General features: G+C 39.8%; 1 protein-coding gene and 1 long non-coding RNA gene across 2 annotated transcripts in view; one reads left to right on the top strand and one right to left on the bottom strand.

The window, feature by feature from the left end:
- scarf2 (scavenger receptor class F, member 2) overlaps positions 1 to 4,104 on the top strand; it is a 42,954-nt gene extending 38,850 nt beyond the window's left edge. The window contains exons 10-11 of the mRNA XM_053480915.1: positions 1,689 to 1,841; positions 2,340 to 4,104. Coding sequence (XP_053336890.1) covers positions 1,689 to 1,841; positions 2,340 to 3,463 — 1,277 coding nt within the window. The 3' untranslated portion in view covers positions 3,464 to 4,104. The remainder of the gene's footprint in view (positions 1 to 1,688; positions 1,842 to 2,339) is intronic.
- LOC128509267 (uncharacterized) overlaps positions 1 to 15,500 on the bottom strand; it is a 29,621-nt gene extending 14,121 nt beyond the window's left edge. Inside the window, exons 1-2 of the long non-coding RNA XR_008356025.1 lie at positions 15,452 to 15,500; positions 15,217 to 15,276 (exon numbers count right to left, since the gene is read on the bottom strand). This is a non-coding gene — a long non-coding RNA (uncharacterized LOC128509267). The remainder of the gene's footprint in view (positions 1 to 15,216; positions 15,277 to 15,451) is intronic.
- Positions 15,501 to 20,018: the final 4,518 nt, after the last annotated feature.

The following is a 20,018-nucleotide window of genomic DNA, read 5'->3' as shown; positions in this document are numbered from 1 at the left end:
ATTTTAATTGTATCCAAGACTCTTGCTAATTTGCTTTACCAAAGACAAAGTGTTTGTTCATGCAGGAACTCGTAATTTTGAAGTGATTGGGATGGCTGATTGACCTTGTTGTAATTGGTTCCCAGTTGGGTGGGGTTTCCCAAAAATTTCCAAAGAAACTATAACAATTATCACTAATTACTCAGATGGTGTACAGCCATCGGAATTACTCACTTGCTGACTTATTTTGAGTAACCTCTCAGTCGAGGTCATCCAAAGCTCATCCCAGGAACATTGATCATGAATTATGGGATAAACCCTGGATGGGATGCCAGTCTATTGCATGGAAAGAATTCCAAATTACTATTGGTTATTTTATTTGTCTGGACATTTCAACCAACTGCTAACCATCACATATATGTCTCCAGAGTTTTACGGTTAGATTTTGCTTCATCCTGATCTGGTATCTCTGGAGGCATTCTATAGACAGCTGTGTGGCTCAGTGCAGGCTAGATGTGCCAAGAATGTGCTCTGGTCCGAATTGTATAGCGGATTGTGGGTTTGTAGCGGCATTGAGGCCAGTCTGGTGGCGTCTCTCTGCTCCCAAGGCCTGCAGTTGTCAGCCATCAACTAACTAAGCCTTCAGTCTGCTAGCACATAGTTTTCACATGCATGTTGTGCCAGTTTAGAATGTAACATTCCCATGTGAGTTAGCTCTATTAATGTTCTTGCACTGTAAAAGAATGTTGATCAAAGGCTTTTGTTTACATTCTTCTCTTTGGGCAATACAGTAGGTTGGAAAAATTGGTACACATTAGCTGGTTCTTGATGATGATTTATATTGACCATCAAATCAGTTTATATTTTTAGCACACATGCTATTATTTTTGCTTTGTATTTTAATTTTCCAATTCCGTAAATGTGTCTACAGTATGTCCCAGATAAAGTAAATCTTAAATCGTAATGATAATGAAAATAGATGGAAGAGCTTTTTTTTTTTTTTAAAGAGCTCTATCCATCTTCATCCATATGAAGAGATTTCTCAAAAGGCTTAAATTGCTTGCATCACATCAGAGAGCTGTAAACAGGCCAGGTTTGGGTGGTTAGCATCTTCTCCAGCTTTTCCTGTCTGAAAGCAGATGTGGAGGAGAAACCACAGGCGTCCCACAGCTGTCCTTCTTCTCTAGATCAGCAGAAAATAATACCAGCCACAAGCAGGAGAGTAGGACAAGAAGTCTGGGCCATAAAAAAACACTCTGACCTATATTAGGTTTGGAGACCTGTTCTAAACAAAGATTCGTCCAGTTAAGAAGGCTAAATAATCACATGTGGAGCTCAGATGAATTTATTTAAACTTTCAGGGAATAATTAAAAAGCATTTCCTTTTAAACAGAGCTAAATGCACATACCTGTCATAAAAAAAGATCTTCTCATCATTATCTTTTAGTGTAATGTTTGAGAATAAGATTAGTTTTACCCTTAACTTCTGTATATATCGTAGTTCTAATTTCGAAGGTTTTAAACATAAATTGGTTATTTATTCCTATACACACCGCGATGTTGCCTTCTGTGTGGGATCTATTCAGGAATCTGTCTCTTTAAATATCTTAAAAAGAGCCTTTGTTTCTGGTGCAACCCAGGAAAAACATCTAGTGCTTGCCCATCTTGACCCCATGTATTTGCTTTCCTTCTCCTATATTTTTTTTTAGTATCTCGCCACGACCCCGAAAACACCTTTGATTGCAGTTTTATAGAGCCTCCATCTGCCCCCGAGCATCAGACTCCATCCTGGTCCTCCCAGGAGTCGTTCTCCTCTTTTGAAACAAGCGAAGATGGCCCAGTTTACTGCGTACCCCATGAAGGTAAGTCATTGTCAAAACCAGCTGCCTGTAGGCCAACAGGAAGCAGCAGTTAGGGAGTTGAGGAGTCTCTGAACAATTTTTGTGCTAGCTCAGTCAGATGGAAAGCGATTGTGAAGACAGACTCACTGTTGTGGTAACGCCAGGCCTTCAGGCATGTGCACTGTGTGTGCATTGTGAAAATACAAACAGGAAATGGCATGAACGGTCGAGTCAGCATGTGGAATGTGGCCAAGTCGTGAATCATTTTCTTGTGTAAATAGTTAGGGAGAGAAGGAGAATAACAGTTGGTGTTTTCTAAGTAATTTGGTTTGATGACAAAAAAATTTGCCTGAAACAGTTCCTAGTTCCTCATCTCTTTTTTTTAAAGTAACGTGTGAATGTTCTCTGGACAGACCCTTAAAACTAAGGTGTATAACAAATGATAAGAGTAGTCAAAATGCAAAGCTTCTAGCTCTTCCCCATGCTTGACTACCTTCTTCTTCTTCATGTTTCATTTAGATACCATAAATGAGGGTAATACCAGACCCACCCCTAATGCCGGTACGGAGAATCTTGTGGCTGCTAATGAGGATGATGCTGGGGAATACACCTCTCTCAAAGACACAAGATCGACAACAAAGCCTGTCAATGATGGTAGTGAGCAGCCACTGCTAAAGTCAGACAGTGACGGCTCTACAAGTGGATCAGAGTCAGCCATGGGAGCGCTCTATGCCCGGATTGCCCGTCTGTCTAAGAATTCCAAAGAGGAGGAGGACAGCAGCACAGCTGAGACCAAAGTCAGCGACAAGGCCACATCCCCTGAGAAGACCAAACCCCGGCCACCAGACCCCTCTACCAAACCGAAGGTGTCTTGGATCCATGGAACTGGAGCCAACCAAACAGAGAAGGGCCAGGCACCTTCACCACCAAAAGAGAAGAAAAAATCTACAACAGAAGCTTCTGGAAAGGGGGATGAAAAGCATCGATCAAAGGAGAAATCAAGCAAGAAATGTGAGCAGAAGATTCAAGATGGTAAAGGTGATGGGATGGATTCCCCAAGCAAAATCAAAACCCACAAAGCTTCAGACCCCATTGAGCACATCAACGGAGCTGTCCAGAATGCTTTAAGGAAAATTGGAAACTTCCATTCAGATAGAAAAGGTAGCGAGACTACCAAAGAGCCACCCAAGAGTCCAAAGATCATGCATCCTCATATAAACTCAGAGGCGGCCACTCTTCTCGCTGCTCAACTTAAAGAGAAGACCCAGAGCCTGAATCGCAACGAAGGCATTTCAATTGGAATTAAATCCAATGGGGTGTCTACACCCCAGGCCAACAGGGAGAAGCCCACGCCACCTCAGAAGGCCAAGCGATCAGTGACTGCAGCGAACAAACCGCTTCTACCGACTTCCAATAACCTTCAAAAGATGATTGCTCCTGTAACAGACTCCAGCACCCCTGAGCCTCCAAGCCCAGAAATGCAGGCCATAAATGGGACCCAGATAGGAGATGCAGGAGATGCTACACCAAAGAAAACACCCATTAAAAAGCCACCTAGAAAGAAAGGCAAGGAGACAACCTTAGAGACAGAACCTAAGACCACTCCAAAGATGGCAATTATGCCGCCTCAGATCGTCAAATAGACACTTAATTTAGAAATAACTGGCTGACCGTGCAGTGCCTGACTGTAGTGAATGAAGCCTTTGATTTAATACTTTCTTGTCTCATGATAAGCAAACTGTTGGATGGTTATCAAATGGAATTGCTGGATACTGGATATATTGTTCTGCACGATCTTTCTTTTTTTTTTTCATATCTTCTGATGTTCAGGACTATCTTGGAAAAGGAACAGTCACTGGTTCACATGTTGTGCCTTGAAAGAAACAGTTGTACTGCCTGTACAAAATTCACAGTTGTATAGTAGGTGAAATTTAATTTTATAAAATTTTATATGCAAGTCTACATTTAACAAATAGTCTACCAGTCTTCACATAGATCCAGCTTGACTTTTCATAGCATCATGCAAAAAACAAGCAAAAATAAAAAAAAACAGTATCACAATATTAGCAGGGGGAAAACTTTTCATACTGTATGTGAATACCGTGGTACTATTATTGGTTATAGCGGTGCAACACAAGCACACTTTCTTTCACACAAATCCTACACTTGGCATTCTGTAACAGCTTACCTACAATTGTGTAACATCATAATGAGATTAAATTTCTGTATGTAATTAAATCAGGTGAAACTTGACCAAAGATGGTTCAAAGGTTCCAAAAACATATGCTAAAGCTTTTTTTTTTTTTTTATTGGATTGTATCAAAGCTACAGTCGGTGTTCTAGCAAACAGTGAAGAGTGTCTCAGATATTTATGACTGACAAAGTAACCTTTAATATCTTAATGCTGCTGATAAACCAAATCATTTTATTGAAATTGATTACAGTACACAATTCCGAGAGAGTTCGGGGGAGTGAACTAGACCCCCTAGCTTGGACGTCTAGGTCAGACTATTTGTGGTTTTTCAGTAGTACAGGAATTAACAGCAGTGTAGAGCACAATGTGGGGTTTTTGTTGCCTCAGCTCCAGTCACAGCATGTGGACAACAGACCACGGACTGGCGAGAGATTGATAGACGGTGTCGCGTTACAGTAGAGTTACACAAACAAGTCTGGTGCTATGTTAGTGGGCGAACTGCCAGAAAAAAGGATTAACAGCCAACAAACTGAGCTAGTGATTATTTTTAACTGTAAAGTTTTTGCTCGCGTGTGGCTGTTTCATTGGATCCAACTTTGTTCCTCATCTGATTCCCAGGACTGTCAGGCATTTTACCAATGAGTGCAGCTTACTATATTTTTTTAATGGATGCATAATAAACAGTTCATTTACAAATGGATTCAATCCATTATACATATCCACAAAAGTACACTTACTGGATGGGTATTAATTAGCGGACAGCATTATACTGTATACAGTATATTTATTCCTCATATACAGCAACTACAGTACAAAGCATGCATATGTTGGTTTCAAGTTCAGTCATGATTAGTTGTTAAGGCATTGTCTGTTCAGAGAGAAAACCATATTGTTTTTATTTAATCAGTTATGTTTCACTTTTTTATATAAGTAAAAAAAATCTTAATAATAATAATAATAATAATAATAATCATAAGACACAGTCCAAAGCCATGCAGATTAGGCTAATTGGCGTTTCCCCGCCTAGAGCTCCGTGTTCCCTGGGATAGGCTCCAGGATAAACAGAATAAGCAGTAACTTTCTTATTAATTTAAGTAGGTCATTCAAATTAAACATGTTGGAAGAGTAACTCTTCCTCTATATAATGGTACTACTCAACATGGTCTCCATCGCAAGCCATGCGTTTGCGCCATCGTTGAACACCACTCTTAAATCCTGTTTGAAATCCCCATTGTCGGACTTGATGGTCTCCGCCTGCACTGCAGAATGTTAACGGAGATGACACAATTGACAAGATGTTGCAATGCGCACAGATGGTTGAGGAAGTTTAAAGAAGGGGAACCAGCATTGAAGACAAATGCAGTGGGAGACCATCCACTCCAACAAAGGGGACTTTCAAAGAGGATTCGAAAGTGGGGTCCAACGATGACTCAAGTGCATAGCTTGTAATAGCGCCTATGTCGAATTGTACCTTTTGTATAAGGGAAGAGTAACTTTGTTAAAAGTTGCCATTTGAATGATTTTTTTTTTTTTGGGGGGGGGGGGGGGGGGTTCCCGATTTTCTCCCTAATTTAGTCACTAGGGGGCTCCACATTAAGGCTACTACTACCACTTAGCCGGGAGGGCCGAAGACTATCATGTGTTTCCTCCGAACCACGTGACGCCAGCCGACCACATCTTTTGCAACTGCTTGTTCACGCACCATTAGGGACGGATTTACACACTCAGAGAAAAGCGCTAGCCGCTCCTTCCGCGTGTGCAAGCTCACAGACGCCCCTGATTGGCTCACAGATCGCTCCTGACCTCTCGTCCCTCCCCTCTGAAAAAGCTCGGCCAATCAGCTCTCTCTAGACCTCCGGCTGCATGAGGTAACAGCATCACCCGGGGATCGAACCAGCGATCACTTTACCACTGCGCCACTCGGACGTCCGTCCATTTGAATGATCTTTTTCAGTTAAGAAAAAAGTATAATAATAATAATGATAATAATTGAGCAGACAAACTGAGTCACTATATAAGAAAAAAAAATTTGGGGTGTTACCTGAATTAAATTATTTTCATATAATATCACGTCTGAGACTCTAATATTTCTCTCGTTTGACAACAAACGCAATAGATAAATTAATGTATATACATGTTATATAATTGTTTTATTTTCTTTGCTGTCAAATAAGAGAAATGTATATAGAAGTAAGATATATTGTACTATTTATTCCTCCATTTAATTTCATGAAACGTCTATGAAACAAGTCAGTTCCTGTAAAACATTTTGTTAAAACAGCTATAAATTCTCATCCCCTCAAAATCCTCTTTAATTATTTTTTTTTATTGTTATTTTCTCTATCTTTAAGTTAAAAAAAAAAAACAGAAAACAGTAAAGCCCCCTTGTCCTGTAGAGTTTGTCTGAAAGACACTTACATTCACAGAAATAGGAAGAATTACTAACAGTTATATACATAGGATTTATAGTGCATTTAAAGCTGTAATTTTAAGTACTCTTATAGGACATTTAAAAAATCCCAATTGGCATTTAAGTAAATTATGGCAATAATAATAATAACCATAATAATAACCATAATAATAATAATAATAATAATTATTATTATTATTATTATTATTATAATTATAGACGTAATGGTGTGTTTTTTTTTTATAACTGATTAAATAAAACAGTTTAGCTAAATGAAACAATTTAAGCATTATCTTATTAAACCTGAAAAAAAAAAAGTTAAGTTATTTAAATATTTTACATCTTTAAGCCTTAAAGCACTTGTACGTTATTTAAACTGGGAACAAACTGATATAAAAGATGACAATGGCAGAAGGATGCATTTTATAAAACTGGACTGTTCTGAGTTTTATATATAAATCTTTAGGCTTTGGTGGTTGTATTGGATATGTAATGAAAGCAAACAATATTAATGAAATTTGATGTACAGTAAGGGTTTTTGATTTATTACAGTCAGTCTTTCTATTAAATGGTACCACAAATTTCCCTTTTTATAATGGTTATTTTTCTACATCGCAAGGTATTATTTTGTAATAATATTGTTATCTATGTTTGTAAGCTGTGCTTATATAAGGTATATAATATTTTTGCTCTTTCTTTTTGGTTTCGTGTCAAATGAACTGGCTTTCAAATTTGATACTTTTTTATTTTGAAACCCTCCTGCCTTACACGTTCAAGCATCAGGTACAAACGTATATGTATGAAGACTTTACTTAGAACGAGTTGTTTCATCATGTTTCTCTGTGGATGTTATTGTTTAAAACGATAAATCAAATGATGCAAGGTCAGTGAGAGATCGACTTCTTCCGCGCTTAAAACCGAGGTCCAGTGATTGATGACAAAGAACACATTTTAATGTTTTTGCACAGACCCTGAGACTGTTCCAGCTGCAGTAATAAGCCTGAGATGTATGTCAGGACTGTTTTCCGCTCTGACCGAGGTCTGCGCTGAAGCATGGCCCTGAATCGGTCTGGACCTCTCACTTCGTTTCTGTCTGTTTTTATGTTGTTAATGTGTGGTCGTTCAGTTACCTTGTGTTGAAATAAAAAGGAAACCTGTAGCTCCTGAACCTGAAGGTTTTTCTTAAATCAGACTTCTTTTATTTTCTGCAATATGGCTTGAAACTCCAATTCAATTGAATTCATTGAATTTTTTTAACAATAGCCATTGCCACAAAGCAGCTTTACAGAAATCCAGATGTTAATTTCGATCTATTATGAGCAAGCCAGAGGCAAACATGGCATGGCAAAACTCTCTGAGACCACATAAGGTAAAGACATTGAGAGAAACCAAAACTTATCTTCATTTGAATGACACCAGATACTGATATTAGAAATACAGTACAGTACAAAAATCTTTAGCCACTCCATTTCTGCATATTAAATGAAATTTAATAAAGAAAAGGAATAAGTTGCAAAGCGCCTAAGGATATAGTTTAAAAATTGGTTGTTTATGTAACAACCTCAGCAGCAACCTCATTTCCCCTCTCGTCTGTTTTCACCACTCAGCATTCAGCATCACATACATTTACATATTTGGCAGTCACTCTTATCCAGAGCGACTTACTGTACTTTTTTTTAAATCTCATTATACATCTGAGCAGTTAAGGGTTAAAGGCCTTGCTCAAGGGCCCAACAGTGGCAACTAGGTGCTTGTGGGGTTTGAACCTGGGATCTTTCGAACCGTAGTCCAATGCCTTAACCACTGAGCTACCCCTGGCGTCAGCAGTAACTAATCACCAGCCTGATCATCTGTCATCATCTGCACCTGTTTCTCACTGGTTCATGCCTTAAGTGCGATGTTTTTCATTTTTGAATGATTCATAGGTCACTGTGACCTACAAAACAAATACATTTGTCTAAAACTGCTTAAGTACCAGGACTAGATTGAAAATGAGACAAAAATGTCCTTCAGGAAACCTGGAGAAAAGAAATACAAGAATGTTTGACACTTTGGAAGCCAAAGATGAAGAAATGAGAGGGGTCAAAAGATTTGCACAGTGTGATAAACAAACAGAAAAGGTACAAAGTGTATTAAAAGGATGTTCAACATTAGCAGATTGTAATTATAAATAATAATCTAGGTATGATACAGAAACAATGCCAGTTTTTGGATCAAGCTGATTTTAGGAAAGTAGAGCTTGAGGGACCTATTTTTAAACCATCCATAACAGTGTGTCACAAGTGTAAGAGCTTATAAGTAGAACATCAGCAGGAATCAGGCAGGTCTGGAGGGCGAGAGAAGACACAGCAGTGAAAATATTTCAGGATCTGGTGCCAATATCACATCAAAAGTCCACCACATTCCTAAGAACCATTCTTTCATCATTTTTCAGATGGTTCTTTGGATTGGTTAATGGTTTCAGTTTGCTAAATAAGTTTTTTTTTTTTTTTGGTCTGAGGACCTACTGAAGAGTGCATCAAAGCACGTTTCTGTTTTTCTTATACTTTCATTATATTAAGTGATTAAATACAACAATATTTTACACGTTTTAGTTGCTTATGAAATTCATAGATATTGTCAAAAGTGTCCACTCTAAAGTATAATCTTGGACAGCAAAAAAAAAAAAAAACACTTCTATTCCTACATCCAATAATTTATTTTGCAAATTAGCAGGATTGAGCACCATTCAGTATTGGGGAGTGTACCCAGGGTAATATGTTCAAAATAAATATGTAATTGTTCTGTTAAAACACATTAACCCACTTTGAGACAAATGTGTCCCGTTTCAAAAGAAAATATTTCCTGATTATTATCCAGAATATTTTATTGGAACAAGACTTTAAAACTATCTAAACAGCGACGAAACAAATGGTTATCATTTGATGTGGTTTTTGAGGTCTCTAAAAAGAATTTCATCAAACAAATAGAGAGCTAGAGAACATCTTTTTCAGGTTTTCATTAATTACCATAGCATCATCTTTCAGGGGCTCCTACAGTTGTCCATCCTTATCCACCATTTACAGCACTTCTGCTTAGGAACAGGGGACACTAGAACTGGGGAACGTAGCGCACACGGAGAATAGCGCTCTTTCTCATGCTCCTATTATTTGCCATAGAAATCTGGCGAACATAATGTAGGGCCCTGTGAACATATCACCCTTGAGAACTAGGATCCTGGTAACATAGAACACTGGAAACATTCAGTAGGATCCTACAGTATGATTATACAGTATGATAAGCCTCTAGAAACATAGAAGCCTGGAAATATAGGGCCCTGGAAACATAGGGGTGACCCTAATTTTATTGTGGAACTATGCTCTATTTCCAATGCCAAAATTAGAGCATTTCAAACTTAAATTTTTATAGTACAGTGTTATAGACAATATTAGTAAAAAACACTTTGTGCAGCCTGCATGCTAAGCTAGCTAGCTAACTCAGATGCTGTTAGAAATAAACAAAAATAACTATTTCATATTAAACTGTAATTCAAGAGGATTGTATAATTGATACTGAATTCCAGCATATTTATTAGCAGTTACCTACAGTAGCTAGTTAGCTAGCCCAATGTCCAAGTGCCCTATGTTCCATAGCTTCAGTAGCTAACTTAGCTAATGTTAATGAATAAAATTGTGGTTGTTGTGATAATCTTTTTTTTTAGATTAGCTTGGTTGCTACATTGTACTGTAGATCACAAACGTTATCGCTAATATACAGTATAACAAGTATCTCAAATTAACTCAATTTCTAAAATCTTTTTCTTGTTTATCTGCGACAAAAAGCTCATAAGTTCATTAGAGAGGCAAAAGAACATTCTCAAAATTCAAAAGAATTTATCCTGGTGTTACTTATAATATTAAATGTGTGAGGTTGATTCTGGTAGTTTTTTGGGCATTAAAAAACAATTAAATTGAAACGTTGTTTGGGTTTTGATTGCCAGTCAATGCCCGAACCCCAGTCAGTGCCGGTCCCAAGTCCGGATAAAATGAAAGGGATGCATTAGGAGGGACGTCCTGCCCGGATACCTCGGACTATTCAAAGGAAACAGTCAAAGGACTGAAAACAACATATAGAAATCTTGCTTATGCACACTAACCTAAATGATTATTGGGAACACCTGTTCAATTTCTCAATAATGCAATTATCTAATCAACCAATCACATGGCAGTTGCTTCAATGCATTTAGGGGTGTGGTCCTAGTCAAGACAATCTCCTGAACTCCAAACTAAATGTCAGAATGGGAAAGAAAGGTGATTTAAGCAATATTGAGCGTGGCATGGTTGTTGGTGCCAGACGGGCCGGTCTGAGTATTTCACAATCTGCTCAGTTACTGGGATTTTCAGGCACAACCATTTCTAGGGTTTACAAAGAATGGTGGGAAAAGGAAAAACATCCAGTATGCGGCAGTCCTGTGGGCAAAAATGCCTTGTTGATGCTAGAGGTCAGAGGAGAATGGGCCAACTGGTTCAAGCTGATGGAAGAGCAACTTAGAATGAAATAACCACTCGTTACAACCGAGGTATGCAGCAAAGCATTTCTGAAGCCACAACATACACAACCTTAAGGCGGATGATTAAAGCTACAACAGCAGAAGACCCCCCTGGGTACCACTCATCTCCACTACAAATAGGAAAAAGAGGCTACAATTTGCACGTGCTCACCAAAATTGGACAGTTGAAGCCTGGAAAAATGTTGCCTGGTCTGATGAGTCTCGATTTCTGTTGAGACATTCAAATGGTAGAGTCAGAATTTGGCGTAAAACCAAATGAGAACATGGATCTATCATGCCTGGTTACCACTGTGCAGGTGTAATGGTGTGGGGATGTTTTCTTGGCACACTTTAGGCCCCTTAGTGCCAATTGTGCATCAGTTAAATGCCACGGGCTACCTGAGCATTGTTTCTGACCATGTCCGTCCTTTTATGACCACCATGTACCCATCCTCTGATGGCTACTTCCAGCAGGATAATGCACCATGTCACAAAGCTCGAATAATTTCAAATTGGTTTCTTGAACATGACAATGAGTTCACTGTACTAAAATGACCCCCACAGTCACCAGATCTCAACCCAATAGAGCATCTTTGGGATGTGGTGGAACGGGAGCTTCGTGCCCTGGATGTCCATCCCACAAATCCCCATCAACTGCAAGATGCTATCCTATCAATATGGGCCAACATTTCTAAAGAATGCTTTCAGCACCTTGTTGAATCAATGCCACGTAGAATTAAGGGGTCAAACACCGTCTAAGTATGGTGTTCCTAATAATCCTTTAGGTGAGTTTATATAGAATATTTCGAATAGTTCGAAGATACTGGATACTAATTGAAGGTAAATAATACAGGAAACGTCTTTTGTAAGAGAGACTTCCCTTAGAGGCAAAGGACATTAGTCTATCAGCTCCAGTACAAATGTAAAGAAGCACAAAGTCAAAGACTAATCAACAGAAAATGTTTGCTTTTTTTAAATTATTTTTATATCTTTTTTTGCCAAACCATTTTAACCGAATTTGAACATTCCTCTTGGCTGTTGTCATCTCTACTGCTTCAGTCAATAAAGCAGACTGTTTTTGCACTCTTATTACTGAACCGTGTAATGTCCAGGAAATACACCTTGGCAAAATTGTGTTAGATTTTCATAAGTCCCAGTCCTTGGCTTGGCTTTACTGCACCTTTCCCACTTCTTTGCCTGCAGTAATGGATACTTTATGGTTTTCCGCTGACTCCTGGCTGCCTCGTGCGGGGCGAGGGTCCACCAGAGCGACGGTAGTGATCACACACCCGTTTACTCGCCAGAGTTTGGAGGAGCCTGAGGATCCGCCTGGCAAAAAGTGCAGCTGAGACACAACAGGCTCTTTCATGCAGGAACAGTCGGGAGTCTGTGTAAAAGAGGCCCAGGAGTTAAAGCATCATGTGCTGCGTATTTGCCCTTGTTTTTCTTACCTTCTTTAAAGGAGGGGGATGGGCGTAAGGGGGGGAGGGCATGGTCACGGCGTCATGTGAAGAAGGTTTCTCGTGAAGGACACGAGAGTTCCGATTAGAACCAAAGCAATGGAGATACACTTGCGACTCGCACTGCTGCGAGCGTGTGCAACAGACTAAACAAAAGCCAAGAAGTCATGACCGTGCAAGATGTCGAAGTACAAATATTTCTCATCACTGCAACTCTCATACAAGTGTAGGAAACGTTCCTATAACACAGCCGTCCTCATTATGTCAGCAAGTCTCAGTTGCAGTTTAGAGCCGTATGAAGTGTTAGGTAAACATTATGATAAAGCCAGCGTGTGTACCCTCAGGAGCGAAGGTTCCTTCGCATCTCTTCAGCTCTCTTTCGGAAGGATCTACTCACGGGCACTGAACGTGGTTTGCATGGACCGGCCACACATGAAGGAGTGCTAACATGACATACTGAACGTACGTCGAGCTCCAGTCGGCCCCCACAACCCCAAACCCCAAATCTATTCACTACCCGGACCGTCGTTATGGTGACACGACCGGATTGCTTTCACATCTGGTAGCAATTTCAGGCTGTGTGGAAAAAAAAAATGCAGCAGAAGAAAGAAATTTATGAGTGAAGGGGAAAAAAAAGCAAATATTTTCTGCAATGCAAAGCAGAAAGAAGCCCAGGCTTAAGTTACGCTTGAAAGGGGTTCGATATATATATACGTGTGTGTGTGTTAACAGGCAGATTTGTGCCACTGTGGAATGTAACAAGGGGCTCAACAAAAAAAATTATATCTAAATATATTATATAATATTAGATATATATGAAAAACTACTGTAAAGTAGATTAGAAGATCTGCAGTTTCCTGTTTCCTCCATGCTTTTGGCCCTGCAGAGCGACAGGAAGGAGCGACTGCCAGCATTGTTGCCGGATGTCGTTGGGTTTCTACTCCTCTCTTTTCTGAAGCCGCTCCCATATCAGCGTTCGGTCATTCTCAGCAGCTGGCATGGAGCAGCGGGCACGTCGCCATGAGAGGAAAAGCGATGTTAGTGCAAAGGCGTTCGGCCCTGTCGTGGGCCTCCAGGCGCAAAAGGCTGAGCTCAGCACTTCAGCAGGCAGAACCACAGGAGTGAGATCACATCCGTTTATGTGTATATGTGTGTGTGTGGGAGAGCGCGTGCATATATTATTTCCAGCAAAACTGAGCTGGCACTGTGATTTAAGATGTAGTGATTTAGCCTGAAATACATTATAATTAACTGGGAAACAATATAAGCCAATAAAAGCTTTGTTTTTTTTGGTGGTTTTAGACTTGCGATATTTAGCTCACCTCATTAAATTTATTTCGGTCGTAGCCTAGCAAGTGCTAGAACGTTTATTCATTGCAAGTTAAACGAAAAAAAAAAAAAAAAAACTTCCGCCTAGCACACAAGTACTGTTTTACGTTTCATTTATTCATTGTTTTAAAGTAGCAGGTTGGGCCAGAAAGTTCGAACTTATGTTACATATCCAGAGCGACTTACATTTTTATCACATTATAAAAGACAGATTTTATTCTGAGCATTTTAGGGTTAAGGGCCCTGCTCAAGGGCCCAACAGTTGCGGGGGTTTGAACCTGGAACCTTCCATTCAGTGGCATTGCCTTAACCCCTGAGCTTCCCCTGGCCCTCTTGAACTTTAATACATCGAATCCATTTCTATCGCTTGACTGGTGCATCTTGCTAATTAAACACTACTTGTGTGAAAACTAAAAAGCAAAGTGTGAAAATGCATTCTTATTGGCTGTCTCTGATCTTAATCATAATCATTTGCCAGCTAAACACAAGGTTTTTATTTTTGTGAACATTGTGGTTAATCACTAAACTGGTACTTAATGTCCAACATTCCCGAGGTCGTTACGGACTCCAAAGGTCAATTTTAGGAGGGTTATGGGAGTTTGGACCACGAAAAAAGACTTGAAACAACAGTATGCTAAAAAAAATATTTGCTCCAGCTGTTGCATTCCTAGTCTCAAACCTTTCCTAAACCCACTGCAGTCGTTCCTGTGGACATTCAACAAGTGGAATGGCGGAAGAGACGCATCTGTCTGTGGGAACTGCACACACAATCGTTCACCAACACCACGTCCACATGTTTGGGCCATTTAAAGGAGTTCCTGGGAGGCTGGCGTTTCAGACGTGAAGCAAGCAGTCTGTGAAAACTTTCGACCTTGATGGTGTCCAAGCACTCGTGAAACGCTGGGATTATTTTGAGAACCGTGTTTAAAAGTCCCGGTTTGACTCGAACACCCACGTCATTCGTGGTTCTTGTATCCTTGTGCATTGGTCAGCAGCATTAAAAATTTGATTATGTCTCTTTTGGCGTATAAGTGTCCGAAATAAAGACGATTCGCAAACAGCTGTCTGCCTCTTCCCCATCACTGCTCTCTTTTCCTCTTTTGTCAGCATAATTTGTGCCGAGTTTATTAAAGAGGATCTGGCTGTAACGGAAAACAGACCTCTATCCGTCTCTCTCTCTCTCTGAACTCCCTCATTTTGTCTCTTGCTTTCTCTTTTTCCCTCTTTTTTTACCCTCCCTTTCTCTGTCTCTCCATAGAGGAAGTTGTGAAGCCAATCTTGGTTTCAGGTTTCAGAGAGGCCAGGTTCTCTCTCTCTCTCTCTCTCTGTCTCTCTCTAACTGTGTTTTAAAAAGGGACAGAGAGAACGTGTGTGCGGTCTGTACCAACAGGCACGGGCAAAAAAAAAAAAAAAAAAAAACTCACTGGTACACACTTAAACTCATTTCTCTTTTACCAGGGTCAACCGGCACTGACCTGGTGTAAATCCTGCCATCCGTGTGTCCCGCTGTGACCAGAGCCGGACCACCAGCCACCCTGAAACACAATATGCGACCTTGAATAATGAGAAGTTTCAGTTTTATTCTGAACAAAATCTCGACCTGATGCCGCCGAGAGAAAAAGAATCAGGTCATTATGAAACGTCTTCTCATGTGTGTGTGTTTTTCTCTCTTCCTCCCTCCCACTCTCTTTTCTCGGCTGTTTCACTGACCGAGCATGTGTTTTTCATTATCAGTGTGAGATTAGAGCCGTGGCGTTGCTGCTGTAGTCTGCTCTCTCGATATCACCTCTGATGTGGTCACCTCTGGACTTCAGCATGTGTGTGTGTGTGTGTGTGTGGGTGTGTATGCGGTACGCGGTGCTACTCTATCCAGCGTACATCCGGTCCCTGGCGTGGTGATGTCATCAGTGCAAAAGCTCGAAATCTGTAAACACTGCCTCTTTTCCTCTCTCCCTGGAGCTCAGGGTGCAGCGGGGAGGAAATGTCAGACCTCGACCGTGATCTTCATGCTAAAACAGACCCGTTTAAAAATAATATATGGCGAAAAGGAAATTACCCTTTGGGTCCTACTATCTAGCACTTTTTGCTCAACGTTTGGCTGATGCTTTTATCCAAGGAGGCAGAATCCGATCCAAGTACATGCATATACAAGCAGCTGAAGGTTAAAGGTCTTGCCCAAGCGTCCCGCAGAGGTTCTCGGGTTCCAAAAGCTTAGATATAATGGCGCCAATATTCATTTTTTTTTTTTTTGCTCCTATTATAATATACAGTAGTAAGTTGCTATAACATGCCATGTCATACTTTTTTATAAGTTTATAGTTACAGTCGGTGTTGGCGCAGGGGGAGCTATTCCCTCTTATCACTCATGTTATAGCAGCAATAAATGTCATTCTGTCGCATGGCGGTAAAAAGAGAGGGAAAAATTACTAGCAGGCTGTTCTTAAGAAAGTGCAAAACATGAACACCTGCAAGACAAAAATTCCTTCCATCCAGCCAGATGACCTTTTAGTACAATAGACATAAAGTTAAAGCTCTAATGGATCCCGAAATGGGCGTGGTCGTCAGCACTGATGACCTGGGTTTGAATCCCGCGTGTGGAATTTGCATCTTCTGGTTTTGTCTGGTTTCCACAGTCCAAAGACATGCAGTGCAGGTTGATTGGTGTTTCCAAAATTGCCCATAGTGTGTGCTTGTGCCCCCGCATGGGCTGGCATCGCCAAAACAGTGTCGACTCCCAGGGATAGGATCCATGTCCTTCATGACTTTACACAGAATAAGGCATATAGATGGATAGATGGATTCAGAAATGACAGAAACTTCTTCTTTGGGAGACTTAGCATTGATTAACTCTTTGACCATTTTTAGTATACAGTTACACAAAAAAATTATTTATAATCGCATTTTCCGGTGTCATTATGACGAAGATTACAGTAGGTTCTCTTTTGAGTCTGGGCACTCTCAAGCTTTTCTTCTCATATTGCCCGAGGGAGTTTTTCTTATCACCATGACCTCCGACTTGCTCATTAGCAACAAACCGATGGATACTGTATAAAATGTATATATTTAGATTTCTGTAAAGCTTGCTGCCTTTTATTTCAGTTTAGAGTGAAATATCCTGTTACGGAGCACCGACACTGGAGACTCCTTACTCCTATGTTAAATAAGCATCTCATCACTAAAAACATCATTGTATCCACAACTTCAATGCAAAGTCCACTGATGGAAGGTAACAAAGTCAATTCACTTTGTTACTGTACTTAAGAACAGTTTTCACAAATTAAATACTTTAATTCAGTAGTTTTATTAGTGGAAACCTTTTTTACTTTTATTACATTCTAAAACAAATATCTGTACTTTCTACGTCACTATATTTGTGTGTGCTGTTGCATCACGGAAATGCAGTGGTGTAGGTAGCAGATATTAATTCAATTTCAATTCAATTTTATTTGTATAGCGCTTTTAGCAATTTTCATTGCCGCAAAGCAGCTTTACATAGTCAAAAGAATTATTTAGGTTTGTTAGGTTTAGATATTAGAACAGAAATTAGAAGCAGAAATATTTTAGACTGTAAATTGTAAAGTGTGTGTGTGTGTGTGTGTGTGTGTGTGTGTGTGTGTGTGTGTGTGTGTGTGTGTGTTAATGAGTGCCCTGGGGACCTAGACTTGCAGGATCAAACACACAGCCTTCATTATTCACAGGAGGAAGCTGTACAGAAATGCTGAATGCTGAGAAAACCAAAGAAGTTATCTTTCTTTCTTTCTTTCTTTCTTTCTTTCTTTCTTTTTAAAAGAAGAGGATGAAGTAAACAGGGAGGATGAGAGCCTGCAGCTGAAAATAACTTCCGCTTCCTTATTATGCATACCAGGGGAGAGTATGTTTAAAGCAGGCATGGGGATATTGTGTGTATGTGTGTGTGTGTGTGTGTGTGTGTGTGTGTGCGTGTGTGTCTGAGAGTGTTAGGATCGCCGACCACTTAAACACAAAAAGGACAGGATAAGCATCCTGATTGGTCATAATCCAAGCACAAGTGAGTCATCAGGGATGAAGGGATGTTTGTAGTGAGAGGTGTAAAGCATCAGGAATAAATATCAGGAATATGAGGAACCTGCATGTGAAACAATGTGAATTTGTTTCGCAGATGTGGCTGTAGGGTTTGCGTAACACTGAAGCATTCCTGTTTAGGCACAAATAGTCCTCGCATCCTCTCTCTCTCTCTCTCTCTCTCTCTCTCTTTGTATACTTCTGTTCAAAGGAACCTTTATGGTATTGTGCTGTAAAGGGTGGTTTTTTTTTTGCACATTTGTTACACATAACTGATTCAGATCATCAAACTCATTTTAACATTGCATGAAGATAACCTGAGTAAGTACAAAATGCTGTTTTTAAATAATGATTTAATTTCTTAAGGGAAAAAAAACTATTTAAACAGACCTGGCCCTGTGTGGAAATAGTAAGGACGGATTACTGCCAGACCTGTTGAATCAAGAAATCACTTAAATAGAACCTGTCTGACAAAGTGAAGCACGTTAAACTACGGTATGGCAAAAAGCAAAACATCATCTTAAAAAAGTCAAGAACAGAAGAGAAACAAAGTAATTGAAATGTATCAGTCTGGAAAGGGTTACAAAGCCATTTCAAAGGCTTTTGGTCTCCAGCAAACCACGGTGAGAGCTGTTATCCACAAATGGAGAAAACACGGAACAGTGGTCGGCCGACCAAAGTTACTCCAAGAGCACAATGACGACTCATCCAGGAGCTCATAAAGAACCCAGAACAACATCTAAAGAACTGCAGGCCTCACTTGCCTCAGTTAAAGGTCGGTGTCCAGCAAAAGAAAAAAACTGGGGGTTGGGGGGGGTATGGCCTTAATGGGAGACTTCAAAGTCGAAAGCAACTGCTGACCAAAAAGAACACAAACACTCATCTCACATTTGACAAAAAACATCTTGATTATCCACAAGATCTTTAGGCAAATATTCTGTAGACCGATGACACAAAAGTTAAACTTTTTGGGAGGTTTTCCCAGTTACATCAAAATTTTAGTTAAAGAACATCATACACAACAGTCAAACATGGTGGTGGTAGTGTGACGTCTTGAGCTGCTTTACAACTTCAGGACCATACGACTTTCCATAACATGGATGGAACCATGAATTCTGCACTCTACCAGAAAATCCTAAAGGAGAAAGTCCGGCCATCGGGTCGTGACAAGCGCACGTAGGTTATGCATCAGGACAATGATCCGAAACACACCAACAGGTCCACCTCTGAATATGTAAAAAAAAAAAGAAAACATTGAGGTTTTCAAGCAGCCTAGTCAACGTCCGGACTTAAATCTGATAGAGATCCTTAAACATGCTATTCATGCGCAAAAACCCTCCAATGTGGGTGAATTAAAACAATTCTGCAAAGGAGAGTGGGCCAAAATTTTTCCACAGTGATATGGAAGACTCATTGTTATCATACTCAGTTATCACAAATGCTTTAAGGTTGCCTCCAACGGTTTTTACCATCAATAAATAGGAAATAGAGGGGGAAAAGTGTGAAAACAGAGAGAGAGAGAGAGAGAGAGAGAGAGAGAGAAAATTGGCAGAGCAAGATATAAAAAGGCATGTACTGTATGGGGAAGAGAATTAGGACTAACGCGAGAGAGAAGAGAGAGAGCAAAAAAGATGAATGAAAAATGAGATGGAGGGAGTTTTAGAGAAGTAAGGAAAAGAGAGTAAGAAGAAGAGAGTGAAACAGAAGTGCAAGAAATAAAGACAGGATTGAGCAATAGGAAGGCAAAAAGGTAATAAAGAGAGAGGAAATAAGAAAATGCAATAGTGGGAAAAAAGAGGGTGAAGAGAACAAGTGAAATAAAGGGCAAAAGAAAGGACATGAATGATCGATGTTAGGGTGAGATGGAAAGAGTTAGAGAGTAATTAAAGGATGGAGAAATGAAGGAAGAGGAATAAAGGTAAGGGAGAGATAGAGAAGAGGAAGGGAAAATAGAAGTAATTAATGAAGGGAGATAAGAGAAGATATGAATAGACACACAAGAGATGTGGAGAAAGATGGAGAAAGTGAAAGTGTTGAATGGATGAGAGCGAGGAAGAAGAAATTAAAGTAAGAGGAGAAATATGAAGAAAGTGATAAATAAGAGAAATATATATAAAAAACAGGAAATTGAGAACAAAAGATTAAGAAGTGGAGAGGAGGAAGAGAAGAGGAGGAATGTGGGGTAGGGAAGAAGGAGGAAAGGCAAGCATATAAAAATGAGGAGAGATGAGAGAGG

Source organism: Clarias gariepinus, chromosome 21, assembly GCF_024256425.1.
Source record: "Clarias gariepinus isolate MV-2021 ecotype Netherlands chromosome 21, CGAR_prim_01v2, whole genome shotgun sequence".
In the NCBI taxonomy this organism is placed as follows: domain Eukaryota; kingdom Metazoa; phylum Chordata; class Actinopteri; order Siluriformes; family Clariidae; genus Clarias; species Clarias gariepinus.
This window is presented reverse-complemented; position numbering and strand designations above follow the sequence as displayed.